The 24207-nt window shown below is 54.4% G+C and overlaps 1 protein-coding gene across 18 annotated transcripts in view; it reads left to right on the forward strand.

The window, feature by feature from the left end:
* MICAL3 (microtubule associated monooxygenase, calponin and LIM domain containing 3) overlaps positions 1 to 24207 on the forward strand; it is a 142190-nt gene that overhangs the window by 81875 nt on the left and 36108 nt on the right. For 14 of the 18 annotated variants that reach the window (XM_043439754.1, XM_043439751.1, XM_043439757.1 and 11 more), the window contains 11 exons: positions 187 to 299; positions 388 to 450; positions 877 to 1050; positions 2473 to 2556; positions 5147 to 5245; positions 6860 to 6916; positions 8841 to 8948; positions 11106 to 11213; positions 11663 to 11849; positions 15428 to 15516; positions 16213 to 16300. In XM_043439754.1, coding sequence (XP_043295689.1) covers positions 187 to 299; positions 388 to 450; positions 877 to 1050; positions 2473 to 2556; positions 5147 to 5245; positions 6860 to 6916; positions 8841 to 8948; positions 11106 to 11213; positions 11663 to 11849; positions 15428 to 15516; positions 16213 to 16300 — 1170 coding nt within the window. The remainder of the gene's footprint in view (positions 1 to 186; positions 300 to 387; positions 451 to 876; positions 1051 to 2472; positions 2557 to 5146; positions 5246 to 6859; positions 6917 to 8840; positions 8949 to 11105; positions 11214 to 11662; positions 11850 to 15427; positions 15517 to 16212; positions 16301 to 24207) is intronic. The other 4 variants (XM_043439767.1, XM_043439768.1, XM_043439761.1 and 1 more) reach the window with 3 other exon arrangements.

The raw sequence follows: 24207 nt of genomic DNA on the forward strand, positions 1-24207 counted from the left end.
ATTTTGTGACTGAAGTTGACTGGGGCAGGTGTTGGTCCTATTTGTATGCATGGAGAAGAGAAGACCTAGCGTGCAGGCCTCTGTGCATTTTCTCGGGAGTTCTTGCTCGGTTCAGAGCGCCCTGGCCCTCCCTGCGGGGAGGCGCCTTCACGGCTGTCCTTGAACGCTGCCGATTTCTGCCCGCAGACGCTTCAGACCTGAACGCGGAGGAGAGGGCTGTCCTAATAGCCAGCACCAAGTCCCCTATCTCCTTCCTGAGCAAACTCGGGCAGACCATTTCTCGGAAGCGCTCCCCCAAGGTAAGTGGACGGGATTTCCTCCAGCTGCAGAGCGAGAGGCGAGGTGCGGAGAGTGAAGGGACGCGGTTTCCCTCTGTTCTTGGTGCAGGACAAGAAGGAGAAGGACTTGGATGGCGCTGGGAAGAGGAGGAAGACCAGCCAGTCAGAGGAGGTGAGAGAAATGTCTGGGATTTGCCAGAGCCACTGTACTGTGCCTCTTCCTGGCTTAATCCCCCAGTTTCCGAGTTAGTATTGCTGGATCTTTCCAGTTCATCCACGTGAGAGGGGTGGGCACGGATGCTTCCTGTGGCCTTGCGCCTCTGTTCTTTGGAGAGCATTCCAGGAGCACACACATGTGCACATGGCCTTCCTTTCTCTGTGGAGTCACATACATGGTAAAGGGCAAGGGGCCTTCCAGGGATGTGATCACACCAGCAAAAGCCGGAGCACCTCTTCATTGCTGTTCCCGCCCTGAGTCTATTTTGAGATGAGAACCTCGAGGAGAGCTCTAACCTTGAGACCAGCCATCACTCCAGGCCCTGGGGGGGTGCAGGGGGCTGCTCTGACACAGGCGGCTCTCGGGACCTATGTTCCTCAGGAGGACACGCCCCGCGGCCACAGAGGAGGGAGGCCCACCCTGGTGAGCACGCTGACCGACCGGAGGATGGACGTGGCCCTCGGCAACCAGAACAAAGTGAAGTACATGGCAACCCAGCTGCTAGCCAAGTTTGAGGAGAACGCGCCCCCACAGTCTGTGGGTGTGAGGAGACAGGTAGGCCTCGCTCACCCTCCGGGACCTGGTCTGGCCTCAAAGGAGGGAGCGGGTGAGATGGGGGATGTCCCAGACCCCCCCGAGGGCTCCAGGCTCGAGGCGGCGTCTGTGTGGGGAGGGACGAGGGTTTCTGTCATCCCCTGGCAGGTCCCAGGTGTCTGTGACACACGCCCACCCGGGACCTTTACAGCATGGTGGGGTCTCAGTCTCTGCACGCAGGTGTGTGTTCACATACATACATACATGAGTGGTAAACCAACGCTTGCCCTGATCAACTTCAGTCACAAAAACCTCCGCTTCTGCTTATTGAGGAAAATGCTGAAAATAATGTTGATAGTTAAGGCCCCTATAATGTTATTAACATTTTGCCATGTTTCTTTCAGGTCTTTTCTTTAGTACGTCTTTGTTTTCATAGTTGAGGTCATTATTGACATGTACTTTTCTGTTCTGCTTTCTTCTTGTAACTTTGGGCATATTTCCATGTTCCAAACTCCTTACAAGTCTCTTCCAAAGTGTGCACTCTGTGCCTTTCTTAACCCTTCCTCTGGTGCTGGATGTTGACTTGTTTCTCATCTCTGATGATAAGCACAGAGGTAAATACTCTGGTGATAAAGCTGCCTTATTAGACTGTCCTTGACGAGGTCAAGAGTGGGCATGTTATCAAGATGCTCCGTTGACTAACCTCACACACATCCTCCCGAATCCTGGTGAGGGCTGGCCGGCGATGTCTGTCCAGTCTTGTCTCTCCTTTTGCTCGTCCAGAAGTCACTCTGGCTTCTCATGACAGGAGGTGCTGACATAGTGTGGTCCACACCGAGAGCTTCTTCCCGAACCTCTGGTGCTTAAGTGCGCGTCTCCTCTTCACCTTCTCCACATCGTCAGCCCCTATTCCTGTGGACCAGGGTGGGGTCCACCACATGAACATCTTCTCACGTCTGGTGCTCACTCAGATCCTCTCTCCTCAGGCGTCTGTGCCGAGAAGCCTGCAGCCCAGGCCCCCTCCCACCTCGGGAACGTGGGCTGCTGTCCGCCAGAGGAAGTTTGTCCTCAGGAGATGCACGCCTCAGTTTCCAAGTGGCAATTAGTGGTTTAGGCTCAGAGCAGTGAGCTCGGGAAAAAGACACTCAGAATTACAGCTCTGTCTGTCTTCTCCTTTGTGTTTGTTTTTGACCTAGTTGGGGGTTTCTTGTTTTTTTTTCCACAAGTGTAACTTACATTTTTACATATATATAAGTGTAACCTATGTATTTTTCTTTATAAGTGTAACTTTCTAGAATTAATTCTGTGAGCCCTTCCTCAGTTCTCAGATGTGTGTCTGTCTGCTGTGAGAAGCACCTTCGTGTCTGCTACCTTAATGTGTGTTCTTTTTTGTTTTTTTGTCTCCATGTGCTGTCCCTCCCCACACTGGCCTGTGTGTCACAGCTGACACAGGAGCGTGGGGTCAGCCAGCCGTCCAGCTGCCTGCCTGAGCAGGGTCGCTCTGCTCCCACCCCCCAGTGGAAACAGGTAAAGGAACTGCCCAGGCCCAGGCCTTCCCACCCGCTCCTCCTCTGAGCCAGCTGGCTGGAGGCCTCACTGGAGCCCCGGGTAGGGATCTGTGTGCATTTGAGTGGACTCCAGGAAGGTTTAACAGACAGTACTGACAGTATCAGGCGTCCCTGATAGCTCAGTTGGTAAAGAATCCGCCTGCTATGCAGGAGACGCCGGTTTGATTCCTGGGCCGCGAAGATCTGCTGGAGAAGGGATAGGCTACTCACTCCAGTGTTCTTGGGCTTCCCTTGTGGCTCAGCTGGTAAAGAATCTGCCTGCAATGCAGGAGACATGGGTTCGATCCCTGGGTTGGGAAGATCCCCAGAGAAGGGAGAAGAGAAAGGCTACCCACTCCAGTGTTCTGGCCTGGAAAATTCCATGGACTGTATAGTCCATGGGGTTGCAAAGAGTTGGACACAACTAGTAGTCACTTTCACTAACAGTACCGCATGACCTCTATAACCCCTTTGGATCTGGGAATCCAGTGAACAGGCTGGGCTGTTTAGTGTTGAAACCAGCTGGGACTGCGTGGTGAGGTTCCGGAGTCTTTGGGGTTTTGCTCTTACAGCCTTTGTCCCAAGTTGACCTTTGGCTGACTTGTGACTGCATGACCCCTGGAGGACCATCCTGAGTTTGGGGCTTGGGGCAGTGGGCCTTTGGTGTTAAACAGGAAAATGTTATCCAGGTAGTAGTTTCAAACTGTGGTTTGTTACCTTGCCTCAAACCATGGACGGTGATCGTGTACACTTTTCTTGGTGTTTTAGCTACATTTAAAATAGCCTTTTTAGAAATTTTCACTAAAGTTTCTGCAGAAACTCCTGTAGAGTGACTTCTACATGGTAGAGTGGGGCAGAGAGAGAGGAGGTGGTGCCTGGCGGTCATGGGAAGCCCGTCAGCCATGGAGGCCTCTGCTCCGTCCCTCCTGCGTCAGGAGTACGGCCTGGGTCTGCCCTCTCTGGTTTGGAATCACTGAGGACTGGGGTTCTGAGCGGTGGTTGGGTGTGTGGCCATGGTGCTCTCCTGTGCTGGGAAGTGCTGGGAGGTGGTGAGATAGGTTTAGTTGAATGACATTTAAAGCAGATTGTTTCTTTCTTAACCTTTCTTTTAAGAATATGCACATAAGGCAGGCCTGTGAGGCTGAAATGGAAGCTTGGGAGCAGAGTCCAGACTCACCACAAAGCCAAGCTGCTTCTTCATGTGCTTGGGGAGGGGTGGTCTTCTGAGAAAAACTTGTTAGCAATTGATTTTTGTTTTACTGACTTACCCTTCACCTTGAGTAGGCCCTCTGATTTAAAGGTCAGTCTTTAATGGAGGATTCCTGAAGGGGAAGATGAGCTACTTTCCCAGATTCTTAGACTCGTCACAGAGGTGGCCTGAGACAGGACCACAGTCGCTGGCTAAAGAGATGACCTTGAGTGGCACTTCCTGGAGCGGCCCAGGGCAGGGACCCCTGCCAGGCTACAGGGGCACCTGGAGCCTCAGCCCGTGCGGGTGCTGCCTGCACACGTCCGGGTGATCTGCGGTCGCGGTCAGTGGAGTTGAGTGCATACTGCCAGTTTCTCCAGGCAGAACAGAACCCTTAAAGTCAAGTCTGGTCTGGGAAGGGGCACCGTAGATGTGGGTTAGAAGGCGCAGCCGGGTCTCTGCAGCCGTCAGACCTGTGCTGTGTGTTGTGTGAAGCGGAATTGTCAGCCTGCCCCGCTGTGGGGGGGGGGCCGTGCCCCAGTTCACGACCTCATGAATGCATCATGTCACGGATGACACATCCCCAGTACTGACTCAGGGGTGGCGTCACGAGCCTGCTTTGTGCACCTAGTCCCTGAGAGAGAATACTGCCAGGTGCCACACAAATGGGGACACAGGAGGACTCCTTTGGGGGTTTGGGAGGGCAGGCAGGAGCGGTGTCCCTACCTCCCCCCTCCTGGGCTTTGCAAGGAGCACCCCACAGGTCGGTCTGGGCGTGAGAAAGCTGAAGTCCCTCTGACCTAGGAAGCTGGTGGTTTGTTAGGCCCCAAAGGGTTCCTACACTGGAGACAGCCTTCCAGGAAGTGGACGCCGTGGGAAGGGGCATGTGGGGAAGTGACCTGCGGACACTGTGCGGTGTCAGTTGGCAGAGGTGCTCTTTTTGTCTCCTGTCTCCTGCTCTTTCCTGTGTTTCCTTGGTCATCTCCCAGAACCTTTTGAGTGTGAGTGAGGGTATGTCCTGGGCCCCTCTCTTTTGCCCCCAGCTTTCTTGATAAACCAACAAAGAAGAATATGCTCCAGGTCTGGGATTTAGAAAGTGCTGCCCTAAAAAAAAAAAAGAAAGAAAGTGCTGCCCTGTAGGTCCTGAGCCCACAGCGGCTGCACGAGACTCGGATCTGCAGACAGCGCGCCTCCAACCAGAGGCTGACGGCAGGCGGGGCGGGCGCTCCCTGGAGACACGGATTTGTGTTGACGGAGGCGCGGGGTTGGGAAGGGGTCTCAGGATGCCTTTGGCAGGTGCCTCTCATCCTTCCAGAACCAACCTCAGTGTGGCCGTCTTTTTCACCTGTGTTCTCTCTGTTTGTGTCTGTTGGTGTAAAAGCGACGGGACAAGCAACGTTCTCGGACCTGCCCCAAAAAAGTGATCACCCTCTCTCCTCCCCCTACTCCGCCTCCCTGTCGGGCACGTGGCGGCCAACAGGTGACCCCCTCTGCATGTTCTGCTGTCCTGTGTGCCTGCCTGCCTGTGTGGGTGGCTAGGGTGGAGACCAAGTCAGAGTCCCCTCGTTTCCATGGTGACCGGTACTGGTGGGCCTCAGGGTAGCAATTGTACGTTCAAACCCTGGGTAGTTTAATTCAGCCCCATATCATACGAAGATGACCGTGCAGCTGTAAACTAAAGTTTAAACCACACTGACCCAGACACAAGGTCCAACAGACTGAGCGCATTTTCATGCAGCCCTGCTGGAGTCAGCCATGTTGGTCTTGCTGCCCAGGGAGGCGCAGTTCAGGTGGACTTTGGAAGCTTTTTCTAGGGCTTCACTCTATGAGTTTGGTTCCTTCCAATTTTGAGAGCCTGTCTTCTGTTTATCTGGCTTTTGCCAACGAACGGCTGCCCTTCCGTCCACCCCTCTCGCTCTCTAGGCAGACACTGGAGAACTGCTTCATGGCAAGTGGGCCACGCATGTGTTTGTGGCCAGCACGCCCATTGAAAGTGCGGTTACAGAACAGCATTTTTGACTTGTGTTGCACGTCCCTGTAAAATAAAACACTGATTGTAAAGAAAGGCAGGGTCTACGGAAAGACGTTTCGTTAGCTGTGGTAGCCTGTTTAGGAGGTGACCCTGTGCTGTGTCTGATGAGCAGGCCCAGCCGATGTCCCTGGGCCTGGACCCTGAGCCCCTGTGGGGCCATGACTGCCCTGGGCCCTGTCCATGCCTGAGAACCACCACGGGCATTTCCTGTGAGCCAGGCAGGCTTCTGAGCATTTTCCTGTGTCGTCTCAGTGTCTTCTCACAGTAACCCTCCAAGGCAGGTCCCGGTAGCGTCAACCTCTTACAGCTGAGAAGACCGAGGCAGAGGGTCAGGAGGCCAGGTCATGTAGTGAACAGTGATCCAAGAGCTGAGCCCGCGTGTGTGACTCTGGAACCTGAGCCCTGGGCTCATCCAGCCCTCAGGGACCCCCCTGCTCATGGGCTCCAGAGAAACTCGGAAGCTTTGGGTCAGTTTTGCACAGGTGCAGGGCCATACAGTGAATCCTGGGTTATCCAGAGTGACCGGAGGCCTCCACAGCCCCATGACTGCTCCTCAGGACAGCGAGGGCCTGTGTACCGGGCCCTGTCCTCCCGCGCACAGTTCTTTGTTCTCCTCGCCCTGTCCCGTGTTCCTGTTCAGGGACCATGTCCCACCCTGGAGCTTCCTGTGGACTGTTGTCATGGTCATTTACTCCAGCCGATTCCACCTCCCCACCTTTCCTTCCTAATGTCTTGTTGTGGAAAGCTTCGCCCTTCTAACCTGCCTCTCCTGTTAACCTCCCATTGAACGCCTGGCCGTGTGCTGCTGTGTGGAAGAAACCTGTCTGCTCCACATTTGTACTAACCGTAGCCATTTATCCATGTGGCTGGCTCGTAGCAGGACAGCTGTGCTGGGAGTTGTCCTTGGGTGATGGGGGTTTGATGTGGATGGGGTTGTGATTGCTGGGGGCAGCAGGCCGCAGGATGTGTGTTGAAGTGAACTCTGACTCTGTCGCACTGTCACTCATTAGGTCCAGATAGAGAGTTTGGATGGAGCTTAAGTTTCTGCTTTATTGCCAACAGACACACGGGGATCTTGATGCCGACAGCTGTGGCAAGCAGAGCCCCCAGCACGAGAGGGTAAAAGCATGCCCATGGCATGGGACGCTGGCAGCCACACAGACGCGGCACGCTAGGGCGGGGGGCAGGGGGGAGGCGGGCGTGGCCCCTGTCCCTTGCTTTTTGCACACTCTGGTCACCCAGCCAGAACTCTTTGCTAGCAGTGATGATCCATGGGAATAGCATTCCCGGAGCATCCGTCCACTCCAGAAAAAAACCCTGAGACGTGTGCTCCTATGAAAGGCCTCTTCCTCCTGCCCTCCGCCCCCTTTCTCACCTGTAAATATGTGCCTTTGACTCCAGGGGAAAGTCAGGATCCAGAAGTAGGAGGAACTTTTTTGCTCCTCCGCGAGTCTGGGATCTTGAGGTAGAAATCCCGAGGAAGCCAGAGCTCTTACCAGCATGGGGAGTTTTCAAGGATGAGGAGGACAGGGCAGGGAAGGAAGGTGATGACGGAGTCTGTGATGGGCAGTTGTCGATCCTCTGTCTGAGAAACTCGGGGACAGACGGCCAGTCACGCTTGGCTATCAAATAATCTGAGTAGCAGAGATGCCCATGTAAAAGCTTACTGACGTTATGGAACGTTCTTGGTTGTTGTTACCCTTTAATTGATCCCTGAGTGGATGCCAGTCTGCAGCCAGAGCGAGAATCAGCTCTCCCTGTTCATTTCATGTGGGCCTTCTCTTTTTTTTTTTTTGGCTTCTCTCTGCCTTTGCTGTCTGAGAAGTGTGCTCATGACTGAGCAGTAGGTCCGGCTCCCCCGGGCCCATCAGGGAAGTAGCAGTAGCCCTGTGTCTCGGTACTGTCACCAGGGCAACGGGAAGCAGGTCCCTGAGGCGGGTCTGCGTGGCCTTTCCACGTCACCCGTGTCACCATGGCCTCGCTGTTGCATGTGCCCAGCCTCTTTCATCGTCCTTCCCAGGCTGGTTCCTCTCTAGAAGAAATCTCAGCCTTTTCACTGAACAGGGCCAAACCCTCTGCTTTGGGGAATGCATATTTGGGGGGGGGGTCCCGATGATTTTGATTGAAGCAGAGCCTTAGCAGGAACAGAGGGAAGAGTGTTGAAGGAGAGGAGAGACTGGAAGGAGCAGCAGGTAGAAGCTTGGGGCTGCGGGTTGCAGCGGGACTTTCATCATCCTGGGGCTGGTTTCCAGGTTCCTCAGTGCAGGGCTCCCGTCCAGATGCTCTTGAGGGTCACTGCTTATGTCCCTGCCAGACTGTTCCTCCACCACCCCCATCCAGCTGTACATTCGCCTGCTTCTTTACCGTCCAGGGAGTTTGGTCTTTTCTATCTGAGCCTCTAAAGCAGAGGCTGGTGACACTCTTCATCACCCCCATCACACCCGAAGCTTTGCAGTTAGTGTGAGCTGAAGTAGGGGAGCTCAGAGCCGAGGGGTGCCTCTTCCCTGCACCCGCCAGGTATCTCAGCCCGAACCTACAGGAAACGAAGCAATTACCGCCCGCCGAGTTCTTGGCCCCTCCTCGCTGGGGCCCGGAGAATCTGGCTGCTGGGCCCACTAGCTCCACGTGCTGCATGGGGGCTGCAAGGGTTGGGGGCTGGTTCCAGGGTCAGAGAAGTCTCAGCCCCACCAGAAGAAGGAGGGGCCACTTTCCTGGCTTTTATGTAAAAAGAGCGAGCTTCGCTGCAGATCTGCTGTCCCTGTGGTCCTCTCCACGTCAGGCCAGCAGAGTGATGAGCTGATGGAATCCCCTCTGCCCAAGAGAGATTCCAGCTCAGGCCATGAGGGGCTCAGCAGGGCGCACAGGATGTGTGGGCTGGACACCGCCTGGAATGAGCCATTGCTGCTGCTGGAACTAAGAGTGTTTTTTTTACTGCATTTGTTATCCAGATAAAGGGTCTGAAACTGCCAAGTTCTTTGTGTTCAGGACCGTGTGTGACTTTTAATTTCACATTTCATTTGGTTTTTTTTCCTCCATCTTGTAGCCAGAACCTGAGCCTTCTCGTCGATTTTTTGTCGATCAGTGGGAGCTTTCCCTAAGCCTCCGCTCCGCCAGCCGCCCTGCTTCTCCCTCCTCCGACTCCCTCCGACAGGTAGCTCGGCCCCTTCAGGGCAAAGCCGCTTCCTCGCCAGCCTCCACTCTTCTCCCACACAAACGTCCTTCCTGTCTCCTTAGGGACCCTGCTGTGTGTGTCCGTCATGCATGTGAGGGTGGCAGGCGTCCACCTGAGTTCAGACGGCTGCTTGCTTCACTGCAGCAAGTTCCGTCCATGTCAGCCCACATTCGCCATATTCCAACCATACCAGTTAATGATAAAGCGTTAACTCCACGTGCCTTCTTATTAATGCATTATAAAATAAGAGCTGTAGTGTAATTAAATCCTGAAGGGAGTGGTGGCTAGCCAGTATTCCAGGTGCCTCTTGAACTGTAATCATGTGAGGAATGAGCTCCGCTGGGTCCTACGATGGAGCTGTCCCAGATGTGCAGGGTTTTCAGACAGGTGGCAGGGCCCTCGGCCCATCCTGTCTGTCCCTGTTCTTGAGCGGCTGGCAGACTGTGCAGAAAGGAGTGCGTGTGTGGTGGCCCCAGTGTCAGTCCAGAGATAGCTACATTGCGGCTGTTTCTTGAGAGTTGGGAGAGGAAAACCATCTGCTGTTCACGCTAAAAACAAAGAGCACTGAAGGTGACAGGTGCTTTTGTGCCAGGCAGCCTTGGGCTGCGCTTGCTGAGGGTGCTGGTTTCTGGTGGGAGCACAGGGTCCCGGCCGAGCCGGGATGACCCTGAACTTGCTCCATGTCACGGCCTTCGACGCGGTGTCTGGTCCATGCACTCACTCGTCTGCTGCAGGGGGTGTGCTGTTTTCTGCCCCTGGGGTCAGCTTGGCTGCACCTGAGTGTCTGTCTGTTCCAGGCTTATGCTCCCCTCATGTCTCTATCTAAAGAGGGCTTAGGCCTAAGAGCCAGTTGTGTTTCTCGACCACTGGTGGGTATAAACTGTGAGTTAATGAGCAAATGGTACTAATCTTTGGAAATCTCCTTATTTTAAATTGAAAACATAATTGAGCCCTCAGTTCCAGCTGAACCTTGGGAACTGCCCGATGCGCCACTGCTGTCCTCGTAGTTAACGCAGGGTCCGTCTCCCTGGAGCGTTTCTCTGGTGTCCTCGCCCCACCCGGGACGTGCCACTGCTCAGGCCAGTGGTTCCTTCCCATACGGCTACCTGCCGGGATTGCTGGCATCCCTAGCCCTCCTGCATGTTCTGGATGCGGAATAAGAGAGAGGGGTCCTCAGACCCGCTGGCACACGGCTGCTGAGAATGTCACACACACATGGGCTGTGGCGAGGCTTCAGCCTCATTCCCTGCAGACGATTTCAAAGCAGGATTTCCACAAGAAAGCTTGCCATTGAAATGCGTAGTTTTCTCGTGACTTCTTCAGCTTTGCTGGAAAAAGGGTTGAGGTGGTTGGATTTTTCTTTCATCTTGTTTCAACTTAATGAAGGACCCCTCCTGGATGGAAGCACATCTGGCTTCCACAGCAGCCCCGCAGACTCCTACAGCGGCATCAGCAGTGCCCTGGCCGGCCCGGACGGCTTTGGCCTCAGGGCCCAGGGGAACACAGAACTCTCCATGGGAGAACGGGCAGAGGAAGTTTCTTCCTGGTAAAGCCAGGGCCTCTGATGCCCAGCACGGGGCCTCCGAGTGCAGCAGTTACCAGTGAGGACAGATGTCATCCCCGGGGACACAGGTTACCCAGGTGGAGAGTCGGCCTTGCTGTCTTTCTATCAGTAAATGAGGAAGTAGCTCCCCAAGCCCTCTCCCAGGCCGGGGATGTGCCCGCTCTCTGGTGCCCGCTGTCTACGGAGCCGGGGGCGGGGGTGTCCCCTCGAGTTCTTCATATGCAGTTTGAGCCACTGGGCCATAGGCCCTTCCCACTCTTGTCTGTTCACATCCACCCTGTCCTCCCGCCTGCCTGTCCCCTGCACTTCATCCAGAGATGTGAGAGACAACAGGTTCTCCTTCCTGAATTTCGCTGTCCCTGCAGCCGTTGCCCCCGCCTGTGCTGACGCCAGCGTGTGGACACTGACACCTTGTCCCCTGCTCGTGGGCACCGTGTTGGCATGTTTGTTGCTGCACCTGTGTTCATTTTATACCTTTCAAAGATTTTTTTTCCCCCTGTCTTCTTAATTTATTTATTTTTTTCCTTCTCATTTTCCTTCTTTCTGGTCATTTTACAATCTCCAACCAATAGAAGTATATAAAGATGTACACGGGCGGAGTGAGCTCATTGGCTGAGCAGATAGCCAATCAGCTTCAAAGGAAAGAACAACCCAAAACCCTTCTAGACAAGAAGGAACTGGTAAGATACGCTAAGGGCACTGTCTGTCTGGATAAGGCGGCTCTGGAGAACACGCCTGCTTTGCTCTAAGTAGCTCTAGTGACATACGCAGCCACTATGTGCCATGTGGTGTGTGTGTGTGTGTGTTTTTTGAGGTGTCTGTATTTTGTAACTGACCTTCCAGGACTGAAATTGTTGTTCAGAATGTTGTGTGAACGGTATACACAGAATCTCCTAGTGAGTGCTCTAGGGCCCAGGAGCCTGTGTCCATGGAGAACCACAGGAGCACCATCAGATCAGAGTCTGTTGAAAGAACTTGGTTTGATCATTAATAAATAGCGGAGAACAGACTCAGTGCCGAGTGCTGCGTGGGCACGAGACTCCATTCCCCAGGCTGAGCCGCTTAGTGAGGGTCGTGCACCTGGGGAGTACTAGGAGACCTCTCCCTGACCTGTGCCTCCTTCCCCCAGGGCTCCATAAAGAAGGAGTTCCCGCAGAACTTGGGAGGCAGCGACACCTGCTATTTCTGCCAGAAGCGGGTCTATGTGATGGAGCGGCTGAGTGCCGAGGGCAAGTTCTTCCACCGGAGCTGCTTCAAGTGCGAGCACTGTGCCACCACCCTGCGCCTGTCAGCCTACGCCTACGCCCTCGAGGACGGTGAGCTCCCCATGCCGAGGTGCACCCGGACACAGCCCCCACTGCTTGCTCACGCAGATGCTTTCTTTCCACCTCTCCTGAGCATTCCCACCCACCCCTCTCTAGTCTGTGTTCTAAGAGTCTGTCCCGTAGATCCATCCATAGAGTCACTAGGCAGTGTCATAGATGACTCGGTGACCGTGGAGAAGAGAAGGGCATGTGTTTACCTAAACGCCTGCCCTGGCTTCACAGATAACCTGCTCTCCTACCTCACAGCAGGATCTTAAGACGAAAGGGGCCGGGGAGAATAAGTCTTTTTGTCTTTACTTTAGAGAAGAAGAATCACAGTCTTATAGAAGCCGCGTTTCTTGCCTGAGGTCAGTGGCAGCACATTGAAGCTGCGTCCTTGGCCACTGTTCTCGGACTTTGGCTTCCCGAAGGTGCCCGAGTTGTGTGCGTTGTCACCCGTTCTCTCTTGCATCTGCATCTCTGTGGAATTGAGAGCACGTGGCACAGGCCTTCGTCTGGTTTACTGTGCTGGTATTTGTTGATTTTTTGTGGTATTTGTTGATTTCATAATGGAATGACCTTGATAAGGCAGAAGGTGGAGGATTATGCAGACTGGTAACAAAAACCTAATGGAGAGGCGTGTCTGCCACCTGAAAAACCTTGGGGTTAATTGGAAACAGTCACCCAAGACATTGATGATTTCACACCCGTTCCTACAGGACCCCAGAGGGACTTTCTGAGAGGCCGTCTTACTGATCCAAAAGTGATGAAAAGATGCAGGTGAATAGGAGGGGGAGTGAATCCTGGTGGGGTGGCCTTGACACAGGAGGGGACTGCCCTGTGATGAGGAGATAGTCACTCATCCAGGTTCTTTGAATAGTGAGTGAGAGGAACTGAGGAAAGCTGGCTCTTACTGTTGTGGCCTCTGGTCCTCTAGTAACACGAATGGAAAGCGAGGGCAGGGGTGCAGCTCTCTGTACCCCACACACCGGGTCTTTGGAGAACGCCTTTGATCTCCCCGATGGGCTTGGTGAGTGAAGCCCGCCCAGTGTTTCTGTCTGTGAAGTTTGCCTGGAAGGATCCCTCCAGCTCCAGCGAATTGATCCACAAGTATTTTTGCCCCTAGATTCTGTGCCACACCTGGAGACACATTCTTCTGTGGGAGTGGATAGAGTGTAAGCAGACTGGGTTCTGCATGGGATGCCCTGGCAGCAGGCAGCATGAGAGTGGCCGCGGGCTCCAGGGCACAGTGCAGACTGACTTTGTACAGTGCAGAGGAGGAGGGATCCATGATGCTCAAAGTGTCAGGAAGGACCTCACCTGTCCTGGGTGGACTCTGGAGAGTGGTGGGTGAGGCTTCCTTGCCTTCCTGGAATAAATCCCACTTGATAATGGTGTCTGATCCTTTCAAAGTGCTGTTCAATTTGGTTTGCTAATATTTTGTGGAGAATTTTTGCACCTGTGTTCATCAGGGATATTGGTCTGTAGTTTTCTTGCAGGCTCCTTATCTGGCTTTTGATATGAGGGTGATGGTGGTCTCATGAACGAGTTGGGAGTGTTCCTGTTCAGTTGTTTGGGTACATTTGAGAAGACTTGTTGTTAGTTCTTTAAATGTTTGGTAGCATTCACCAATGAAATCATCCGGTCCAGGGCTTTTCTGTTTTGCTAGAATTTTAATCCCTGATTCAGTCTCCTTACTCAGTACTGGTCAGTTCAGATTTTGTTCTTTATGACTGAGGTTTGATAAATTATGTTTCTAGGAATTTATTCATTTACTCTAGGTTATCTAGATTGGCAAATAGTTGTTTTTAGTAGTTTCTTAGGATCCTTTGTATTTCTATGGTATCAGTTGTAATGTCGTCTTTTATTTCTGATTTTATTTATTTGAGTCTTCTCTCTGTTTTTCTGAATTAGTCTGATGTCGGTTTCATTGATCTTTTCTATCGTGTTCCTTGTTAGGTCCTCTTATTTTTAACTTCAAGAATAGGAAAGTTCATTTGTTAAAGGAGTTGCTCTCTCCAAATGAGAATGATGAATGGGATTACTCCGGTTTCAACAGTTTTCTCTAACAGGGTCTTTCAAAACCTTGACTGTAAGTGGGAATAAAGAAAATGTTAAGGAAAAAACACCCCTCTGTGACTGAATTCCACTACCAACATCAAGGGAAAAGCCAAGTTTGGCATTAATTAAGCTTGTGGTTCCACCCGCAGCAGGACACACACGTTATGCAACAGGACACATGAATTATGCAATAGGACACACACGTTATGCAACAGGACATACACATTATGCAGTAGGACACACGTTATGCAGTATGACACACACGTTATGCAGCAGGACACACACGTTATGCAGCAGGACACATGCATTATGCAATAGGACACACGTTATGCAGGAGGACATACACATTATGCAATAGGACACACATGTTATGCAGAAGGACACTTGGGTTATGCAGTGGGACACATGCGTTATGCAGTGGGACACATGCAGCAGGACATGCGTTATTAAGTAGGACACACGTTATGCAGCAGGACACACGTGTTATGCAGTAGGACACGTGTTATAAAGTAGGACACACATGTTATGCAGCAGGACACATGTTATGCAGCAGGACACACATGTTATGCAGGACACACATGTTATGCAGGACACACACGTTATGCAGCAGGACACTTGGGTTATGCAGTGGGACACATGCGTTATGCAGTGGGACACATTATGCAGCAGGACACGTGTTATAAAGTAGGACACACGTTATGCAGCAGGACACGCGTTATAAAGTAGGACACGCGTTAGGCAGCAGGACACATGTTATGCAGCAGGACACACATGTTATGCAGGACACACATGTTATGCAGTAGGACACGCGTTAGGCAGCAGGACACACGTGTTATGCAGTAGGACACGTGTTATAAAGTAGGACACGCGTTAGGCAGCAGGACACACGTTATGCAACAGGATGCAATGTTACCCCAGGACCCAGACAGCCCAGGTGGGCACAGCTGAGCGCTGGGAACTACTGCGGACCCTGAGGATGCCCTGTGCATGCCGATGCTTTTTATTAGGCGTAATTCTGTTTTGTTCTAGTCACGGTCAGTTGTAGGACTTTTTTATTTGTTCTGCGTTGTCTTTAATGCTGATATGACCCACTAAGGATCTGGGCTGCAGTTTGACCCGCGCCGAGTCGCACATGGTTGCCAGAGGGCCACGGCAGAGCTGATGTTCAGGGCTGCCCCACCCGTGGCAGCCTTCATGCCTCCAGCACTGTGTTCATCCTCGGTGCCCCCAGAAATGCTCCTCCAGCTCTTCATGTGACCGCATCTTTGTTCTACACACACAGCCACTTTGTTTGCTGGCCCCGCTGTACAGGCTGCAGTCTCTGCTCTGAGCCCTGATTGGGTGATGGCTCCGTGGCCTCCACACATCCGGGCACAGGGAAGAGGAGGGCGTGGCCTTCCTGGATGAGAGCCCTGGCCTGGGCAAGGTCGGGCTGGGGCGATGGGGACGCGTGTGCCAAGACCAGGGGTCAAATCCGGCATTTCAGAGACTTGCTCACTCCCTCTTCCCCTGCCCCTCGCTGCCTGCAGGTAAATTCTACTGCAAGCCACACTACTGTTACCGGCTGTCCGGCCCTGCGCAGAGGAAGAGACCGGCAGGGGCGCCTCTGTCTGGAAAGGTAACGGGGCTGGGCTGCAGGGGTGGGGGCAGCAGGTGACCATCCAGTGTGGTGACAGCCCAGACATGGCCAACAGACCCTGGGTGACCAGCGAGCAGCCCTTCCTGTGAGTGGAAGGGTCTGAGAAGTGGTATTGGTCTGATTTGGGGAGGGGCAGCATGTCAGGCCTCATCGAATGTTGGGTTTCACTATGGAAGTGTTCTTGCCAGCACCTGAGCTACATTGGGAAGAGCCTGTGCACCCCTCCCTTCTGATCGTTCTGTGTAAAAAAGACTTTGCCTTGAAAGTTGCACCTTTCCTGAGAGGAGGACGTTAGAAAAGGACTTGGCTCAAAATAAATGTTCTGTAGCCAACTCCTTTAACTTTGTTTATTCTGGGGGCCACTCATCTAAGAACTTTATCTTAAAAGTCTGAGCATAGTCAGCTCCCTGCTTGTCTTTTCAAGTGAGCTTGGTATCCTCTCTGATGGGGTGTTCCTGTGTGTGTCAGCAGCTGACCATTGCTTCCCGGAGGGCCTCTGGGGTGGCAGAGAGCTGGTGGGAAGGGGTACCAGGCACCTCTGGACCGTGACTCCTGCGACCCCTGTGACGAGTGTCCTGGCACATCTCTGGGTTGCCTGGTGAGGGCAGCCGACCACAGTGAGGTGTCACCGTGTCTTGAGATGTGGTGCCTCACTCAGTCATCTTCCTCTCCTAGGAGGCCCGGGGACCCCTGCAGGACAGCCCGGCCGCAGACGCCAGCGGACGGCCCAGCACCAGTGCCAGCCCTGCTGAGAGAAGCCCAGGTAGCCTCACTTCCTTGTTTGGCTGGGTGGTGCGTCACTCGCTCGGCCTCTGCGACAAGGCCAAGGGGATGAGCCAGCACCTCCAGTGCAGCATTTCGTCGATTGGGCATCAGGCGGCCCAAAACCCTCCGGACTCCTTTTTCATGTGCCAGCTGCTTGCTTTCGGAGTCCCCTTCCTCTATGGGCTGTCGGAGGTGCTGGTGCAGATCCGAGGGGAGTTTCACTGGCCCACTGTGAGCCAGTAGGGCACCGTCAGGTCAGCGGCATTGCCCACACTTCGTGCCATCTGTTCCAAGTCTCAGAGTTTTATTGCCGGGCCCTGGGATCTGCCCACATCCATCAGACACCTGGTGGCCAAGCCCAGGCCTGTCCAGAGAAGAGGAGTTCAGAGCTGGCTACTTTTAGCACTGACCTATGTGACAAGCCAGGGCGGCAGGGCCTTCCTGTAGTCCCTCTTGGTGGGCTCCTCAGGCCGAGTGTGGAGCTGTGAGAAGGCCCCGGGGTTTGCACACACGCTCACCTGCACTGGATCTCCTCTGTCCCCTTCGCTGCACTGGTGTCTGGGGCAGTTCCTGTTGCTCTCCCCACACCTGTGACCGCTGAAGGACAGGCCCTGGCTGGTTCCACTTTAACCTCTTCCTGCATCAGGAGGCGAGTGCCGCCACCCACACTTCTAAAAACATTTATTCTGATCTCGGAAGGCAGGAAGAGAAGGGCTCAGGGAACCAGCTTTGTTGTGAAGAATAGTGTTTTTTCCCTTAAAGCTGCTTCTTCCTACTCTCTGCCAAAGCAACCTGCGTGGGGTGTCCACAGTCCCACAGATGCGGGTGGTCCCGGGGACCTGTGCAGCCCCGCCTGGTCACAGGCCAGCTCACTGCAGCCGGCGGGAGAGGAAGTCGTCAGGGCCCTGCTGTCACCTGTCACAGGTGTCCTCCCGTCCACAGAAATCAACACATGGAAAGGACAGGTTATCAGCTAGATGGAGAGGAGTTGGTCGTAGGATTCCCAAAGGGAGGAGGAATAGGGTGGTCCTCTTGGTCCTCAGACGGGAGGTTGGTAGCGCTGCTCCTCTGACCGCGCTTTGGAACTGATGGAGCCCCGGGGGCAGGACGTAGGAGAGCTCAGCTCTGCTGGTGCGTGTGCCTCGCTCTGATCTGGGCAAGTCTGCAAGTGCCCTGCAGGTTGGACCAACATTTTATAGCCATGTTTAAGCCACAAAGGACTTGCTACCCCTTAAACTTATAATCCATCTTTCTTATGAGGTGCTGAGGGCTCCTGAGTCGGGGAGGGGCTGGCAGAGATGCGGGCATGTGCCTTGGAACAGGTGAGCACTACCTGGGGCTCAGCACACAGCCAGGGCACTGAGCCTCTTGTGAACATCTGCAGAAGAATGAAGCCAGCGGGGGTCAGGCAGTTCCTGGTCATGCACTCGATCTGGTTCAGTTTGCTGTCCGTCTGTCTGCTTTGGAAGGACTTCAGGATTTTAGGAGCTGTGAAGAGTGAAGGGTTCCCTAGAGAAGAGGAACCTTCTCTGAAGCAGGGATAGAAGATGAGAACTGGGCTTGTGACTGAATCAAAGGCCTGTGGGCCTTCTTGATTTTGAGGGAGACGCACCTCTCACAGCACGCGGGGTTTAGGATGTGAGCCCTGGTTGGAGGTACCCTGTGGGCAGCAGTGAGCCAGTGCCCAGAGCACTGGGGTCCTGCCTTTGGAGACCTGGGCTTTCAGAACGATGGCTCTGAGTGTGGACACACCCCAGGGTACCAGCACTTCCCCTCCATAGGAGAGGAGCAGGACATGGGTGCCTGTTACACTTGGCATGACGTTGATTTTTTTCTGCTCCTTTAATAGAAAAAAAAAAAAAAAAACCATATAACTGGAACCTTGTTTTGAAGAGATTCAGAAAAATTCAGGTGTTGGAGGGCTTCAGAATGTGTGCTGTGGACGGCAGTTGTCAGGCCAGGTCCTGGCACGTGCCCTGGGCTGCACTCTGAGCAGGAGTGAGTGGTGCATGGAGCGTGGTTCACACCTGGGTCCCCGTTCCCCGGAAAGTGGGGCTGGAGGAGCCGTGACTGGTCGGCTGTTGTGCATCTGCCCCCTTTAGTCTGTGGCGTTTCCCTCCATTCCCTTGTGTTCGCCTCTTCCACCACAAAATTACTACTGTTGCCAAAAATACAAACACAACCTGTGAGTTAGAACCTAGTCCAACGTCCTGTCTCTGGCAGCCTGGCCTGTGGCTGCTGCCTAGTTTAACATCTTTGTTTGTGATGTGCTTTTAATGTAGAAACCCTCTTTTCTGTTCTCAGTCTGTAACTAGTTTGTCTCCGAGCTTCTTACATTGGTTGCTGCAGGTTCGTGGACCTGGCACAGGTTTCCTTACCCTGGCCTCAGAGTACCTGCCTGTAGGAAACATTTGGAGAACAGGTAGAGAAAGAAAACCCCAGATGGTACGTTTTCCCCTTGAGTACAAGACCCTCAGTTGCAGGTTTTGAGACCCTTTCTTCATCCTTTATACCTCGTATGGTGGGGAACCAGAACTGAAGTGTACAGGTGGGGGTCATGGGGATCAGAAACGCTGTCCTTCCAGTCCCTGCGACAGACATGGGACGGGGAGAAGGCTTCATTGTCTGTCATCTTACGGAAAGATGATCTTAACACACACGGCTGTCTGGCTGGGCACTGCCTGCCCCCATCCCTAGGCAGACCTGCATGGCACCCGCGTTCCGTAGTGGGCATGCTGAGTGAGCACTCGGAAACCAGGTGTTTACCTCACCAGCTGGGACGGTCGCATGGCAGGACGACTCCAACCCATCCTGGGTTCCTGCCCTCAGGAGGGAGTTATTGCCAGATCTCCCACTGCTTCCCAAGTCTGCTTCCGTTTCTGGAAAACCTGTTAGTGAGGCAGAGAATTCCACATCCAGCTTCCCTGCCCAGTCCTGAGAGTCGTAGCAAATGGTGATGTATGCACGTTTACATATATACACACACGTGCTTGTACTAAACTTCATGTGTAGCAGGTGTTTGATATATGCACGTTTACATATATACACACATGCGCTTGTACCGGTTTAGCTTCATGTGTATAAGTACACGTTTACATATTGTGCCCTGAGTAATAATCACAATCCTAGTGGAGCTTTTTCTAAAGCTTCTCTTTCCTTGGTTCTGGTTTACCTGGGGACCTGGCCTAGCTTAGTGTTCTGGTCAGGGCTTGGAGGGAGCAGAGAAGCCGGGCTCCTGGTGGAGGGGGAGACTGCGGGGTGAGTGTCTCAGAAAGCAAGCAGAGCATACTCCCAGCACCAGAGACCAGGGGCACAGGGCTCTCTCTCAGGGGCCCTGAGGACCGCTTCGGTTCCAAGGCGTGTCTGACTCCCTGGGCCTGTTACTGCAGCTTCCTGCTGTCTCTTGGTGTTCAGTGTATCTGTAGACAGTGGAATCCCATAGTCTGTCCTGAGAGTGGCCTCAGCGTGGCCTTGAAGGCCTGACCAGTTAGTTAAGGGGTTCCACACCCCACTTTTCCTGAGCCGTTAAGCAGCAGTGGGTCTCCAGGCATGGTACGGAGACCAGAGCTGTGTCAGGGATGCCCGCCTTTCTACCTCCGCCTGCCTTCTGTGAAGCGTCGCGCTTGCCTTTAATCTGTGCTGTTGTGAGTTTTGGTGTGTTTCTTTGTGAGCTGTTTTTATTTAATTGTGTAACTTTGTTTTTTCCGTGAAACTGTTTTCTGTGAAACTAAGGTGTTGTGCTTCTAATTTTTTTTTTTTTTAACAAATGTTACCGTTCTTATTTAAGAGAATAAATTCCAAACAATCTTCAGGTTTCTGAGTATTTCTTTTCCTCCCCTTTCTCCTGATTGGAGGGTGGGAAGGGCCCCCTCAGGCAGGTCTCGGGAGTGGGCTTGACAGCACTGTGCCTCAGGACTCTCGCTCCGGGGCTGGGTCGGGAGAGAGTGTAGGTGTACTGAAGTGGGGAGACAGCGTGTTTGTACCTGAAGTAAAGGTTCCTGTCAGTGGAAAGGCCCCTGTTCTGGGGGCAGGGGGGCATGGTGGAAGACATTTGCTTGCTTCGTGGAGGAAGATGCCACCTGTGTTGCACATCCAGTCAGCCTGCATGAAGGCCCTGGGGGACGGGCAGGTGAGGAACAGAAACTCCCCCTGAGCCAGTGTCTGCTGGGGCCCCAGGCCGGTGTCCTCCCCCTGACGAGCCAGTGCCAGGCCCAGGAGCATGTAGGCACCTCTCCTCTGCTTGAGGCTCTCAGGCCACAGGGATGGTCCAGGTCTGTCCTCCCGACTGTTTCTTTCTGTGACATGGACCCTGAGCTGGGGGTCCAGTTCTGCCTGACCGCTGGAGCCTGGAGGGCTGAGCCTCCAAGACCCTATCACATGTGCTGTGACCTTGGCAGTGCGTCCCATGGAGCCGGGCTCAGCCAGTCTGGGTGCTAAATTGGGCCCCGAGAGGGTGCCGCAGTGGGGTGAGGGACACTGACCACCCCGTCTGCACAGCTGTGCTCTAGGAGACGGGGTCTGGCTTGAAGGGTCTCTCCCCTCCACTCTTGGGTGCCCGCACGGCTGCAGCACCTTGCTGGGTCCCGAATTCTTCTTGCCTGCCTCCTGTCCCCCTTTCTCAGAAATCAGTCAGTCGGGTCTGTCCTGGCCTCTGCAAAAGGCCGGGAGAGAAAGAGCGGGTGAAGACCCTGGAGAATTCCCTTTGGGTCTGTTTCTTTCCGAAACTTCTTGAAACCCAGTCTCTTCTTTTCTCAACAATTCCCTGGCTGTTGCCCTGACTGGTACACTCTCCGAGAGGGCTCCTGTGTGCAGATGGGGGCACGGGACAGACCCTGGGTTCCGTCCTGCCCCGAGGGACACACTGGAGACAAGTCCCCACACGGCCTTTCTGGGGTGTAGCAGCTTGCACGGGGCTTTGGGGAAACTCGTGCCTACACCCCAGGCCCTTTCGTAGAGCTCTGCGACTTCCCCAAGACTCCCGAACCAGGGCTTACCTTGCACCTCAGGGTCCAGCCCTGCACCCAGCGAGTGCTGGCCAGGAGACCGTCCCGAGCACCTGTGGGGATGAAGGCGTGGTGCTGGGTTGTGCCTCCTGCTCCACAGGTCCTCTGGACCAAGGGTGGGGACAAGGCTTTGCTCCAAGAAAGACAGTGATTGAGAGGGCAAGTCGCCCCCTCTCCCACCCACCCAAGCCCTAACTCAAGCCAAGCAAACTTGACCTCGCCCTTGATAGTGTCTACAGGGGAGGTCAGAGTGCCCCCATCCCTCACAGACACCTCTTGTTGGTGCAAAGGGCAGTTTGGGGATGCCTTTCGGGGCCCCTGGGGCTGTGTGGGTGATGACCAGGAAAGTTCTCACAGTCCAGTCGGGATCTCTGTTAGCTCTCACGTGTCCTTCACCTCTCTTTCTGTCCTTGCCAGCTCACTGTGGACTGTACGTTGACTGCATGAGCCTGTCCTCGGTGTGTGCGTTGAGTTCCTCTTCTGTGCTTGTGTAAGGTATCAGGGTTATTCCCACCATGCCACTGTTGTTTCACAGTGTCCTCACCTGGAACTGTGGGTCTTTGGTAGTTGTTTTGTGTTAAGGGGCCCCGGTCTCCGGAAGAGCTCGGGCCCTCCAATCAGGCACCTGCTTCTCTTGAGTTCCTGCACCCCGGGTCCCGGTGTGCCTGGGCCTCCATCACAGCCAACTTCCTGAGAAAACTTGGCCCCACTGGGGCCCCTGTAGGCCCAGGCTGCCAGGCGAGGCCCGGGGCCCCGGGAGGACCTGGGCCTCAGACGCGTGACAGCACCGGGGCTGTTTCCATGCAGAGGCCCAAATAGGCGTGCGTCATTCAGCTCTCGTGTTCTTCCATGGTGGTGACTCCGCACATCCTTGGAGGTGAGTTCCCGAGAGGGCGACCCTCCTGGGGCTAGGTGGCTTCTCAGAGGTCAGACCTGAAAGTGTGACTAGGGATCTGAGACCCCGAAGGGGAACAGTACGGCTGAAGTGGTCCCAGTATGGCTACAGCAGCCTGTTTACTCTTGTGTCCCTGTTTTCTAGAACCGAGTCAGGATCTAGAAGGATCTCCAGGTAGGAGAGACCCGTTGTGAAATTTCCCTTCCAGCATTTGCTACCAACAGACTTCTCTGGGTCAGTAGATTCTTCCTTTAAAAGAGGTTTTACCCTTGGTTCGGTCTCCCGTGGGTCACTCTGCACCGGCTCCCTGCCTGCCTTCAGTGAGGCAGAGCTTCCTTGGGGCCCCAGCACTGTTGGAGGCCCAGCCCCATGGGGAGTGGGTGTGGATGTGGGCAGCCAGCCCCAGTGGAGGCTGGAGCCGTCGCAGGGCTCAGCGGCTGCCGTGAGCTGATGGCTGTGCTCCCGGCGACTGCAGACACCACGCCAAGGGCTGTGCTGTTTACAGCCGGGATGACCCATGTCTGCCCTAGAGTCCCCGTCAAATAAAAACAGAGTGAAGCTTGGCGTGTCGGGCTTCCCCAGTGACTGTACCGGTCAACCTGCTGCTGGAGCTGGTGTCATAGAAACTCAGAGCATGGTTCAGGAGGACGTGTAATGTTGATGCAGCCGGCATGCGGCACTTCTGTGCCAGGCGCTGTCCAGACGCAGCACTCCCCTGTAGCTGCGAGGAAGGCGGCATTTTGCAGACTGGATCGAGGCCACGTAACCAACCTGGGCGGAGCCGGTGGAGTCTGCCCGCAGGACATAGCACCGCCCTGGCCCTGTCCGGCCTCCAGCCTCGGCTTGTCTGCTGGGGAGAGGGAAGAGCTGCTTATTGGCTCCGCAGAGATGACGCGTTAAAAGACATTCCTGAGCGCCCTGTGTCATCCGCGAGCGTGTGGTTATTCCCAGGAAATACGTCCCCAGCTTTTTAGCAGTGACCCCCACCCCCTGGCTGGGGATGTGCCTTTGCAAAGAGGGTGGATTCGAGAGCCAAGGGCATTCATCCCTGGTACGTGAAGGGGATGGTCAGAAGAGACGGAGGAGGAGAGCAGTGATGTTGAGCCAGCTTCTCCTCGTTTTCTCCGTATCAGCTGTCTTTGATGAATTCGAATGAAACCAAGCCTGAAGTCATGTCAGTGAGAATAGACCGGAGCAACCTCTCCCCAGGAGGGTCTGTTGGGACCCTCCTGCCTGTCAGTCCCAAGGAGACGGGCTTGTGTTCAGGGGGATGATCAGTGCTGCTCCCTGGGCCCCAGTTTCTTCTCTGCTCTCGCATTTTATCACACCTTCTAAGAGGCCCCGAGGGTGGTGCAGCTGACGTACTGCTCTACACTTCTCAGCAGTGGCCCGGCCTGGCGCCCTGGGCGGGGTTGGCCGAAGGAGAGGGAGAGACCGGGTCTGCCTGAGTCTGTGCTGACAGTTGGAGCAGAATCATCAGGACAGGAAACACTGACCTTCTCATCTGTCTTGAGTTTGGGCCCCTCCAGACTCCACTCACATCAAATGACCCTGAAACCTGGCTGAGCAGGGAGTGTGCATCATTGCCCTCTGGGCTCTGCCATGTCAGGTCAGCTCCGGTTGGCACACGAGCACTCGGAGGCCTGAGCACATCGGGCCCAGCTGCAGGCAGGCGTGCTGCGACGGGCCCTGCAAGCCCGCAGAGGATGTTTTGGGAAATGGAAAAATGAAGCAGTGTTTTTCCACATCGTGTTTCCAAGTCTGGTTTTCTCCCTGGGCTAGTGAGCGGACTTCCTGATGGACCTGTGGGCTTCTGTTCCCCAGGCCCTGCTCTGGAGGGCTGGGCGGGTGTGTGGGCAGCCCTTGCGTGGATGGCAGGGATGGACAGTTCCTGTGAGCCAGGCCACGCCGGAGGGCTGGGAAGGGTGGGGTGGTGTGCCCAGCGCGTGGGCCTGTGGGCCTGGCGTGGCCCTTCCTGGGGGGGTGCTCCACGCACTGCCCTCTGGG

Source organism: Cervus canadensis, chromosome 21 (genome assembly GCF_019320065.1).
Source record: "Cervus canadensis isolate Bull #8, Minnesota chromosome 21, ASM1932006v1, whole genome shotgun sequence".
Lineage (NCBI taxonomy): Eukaryota > Metazoa > Chordata > Mammalia > Artiodactyla > Cervidae > Cervus > Cervus canadensis.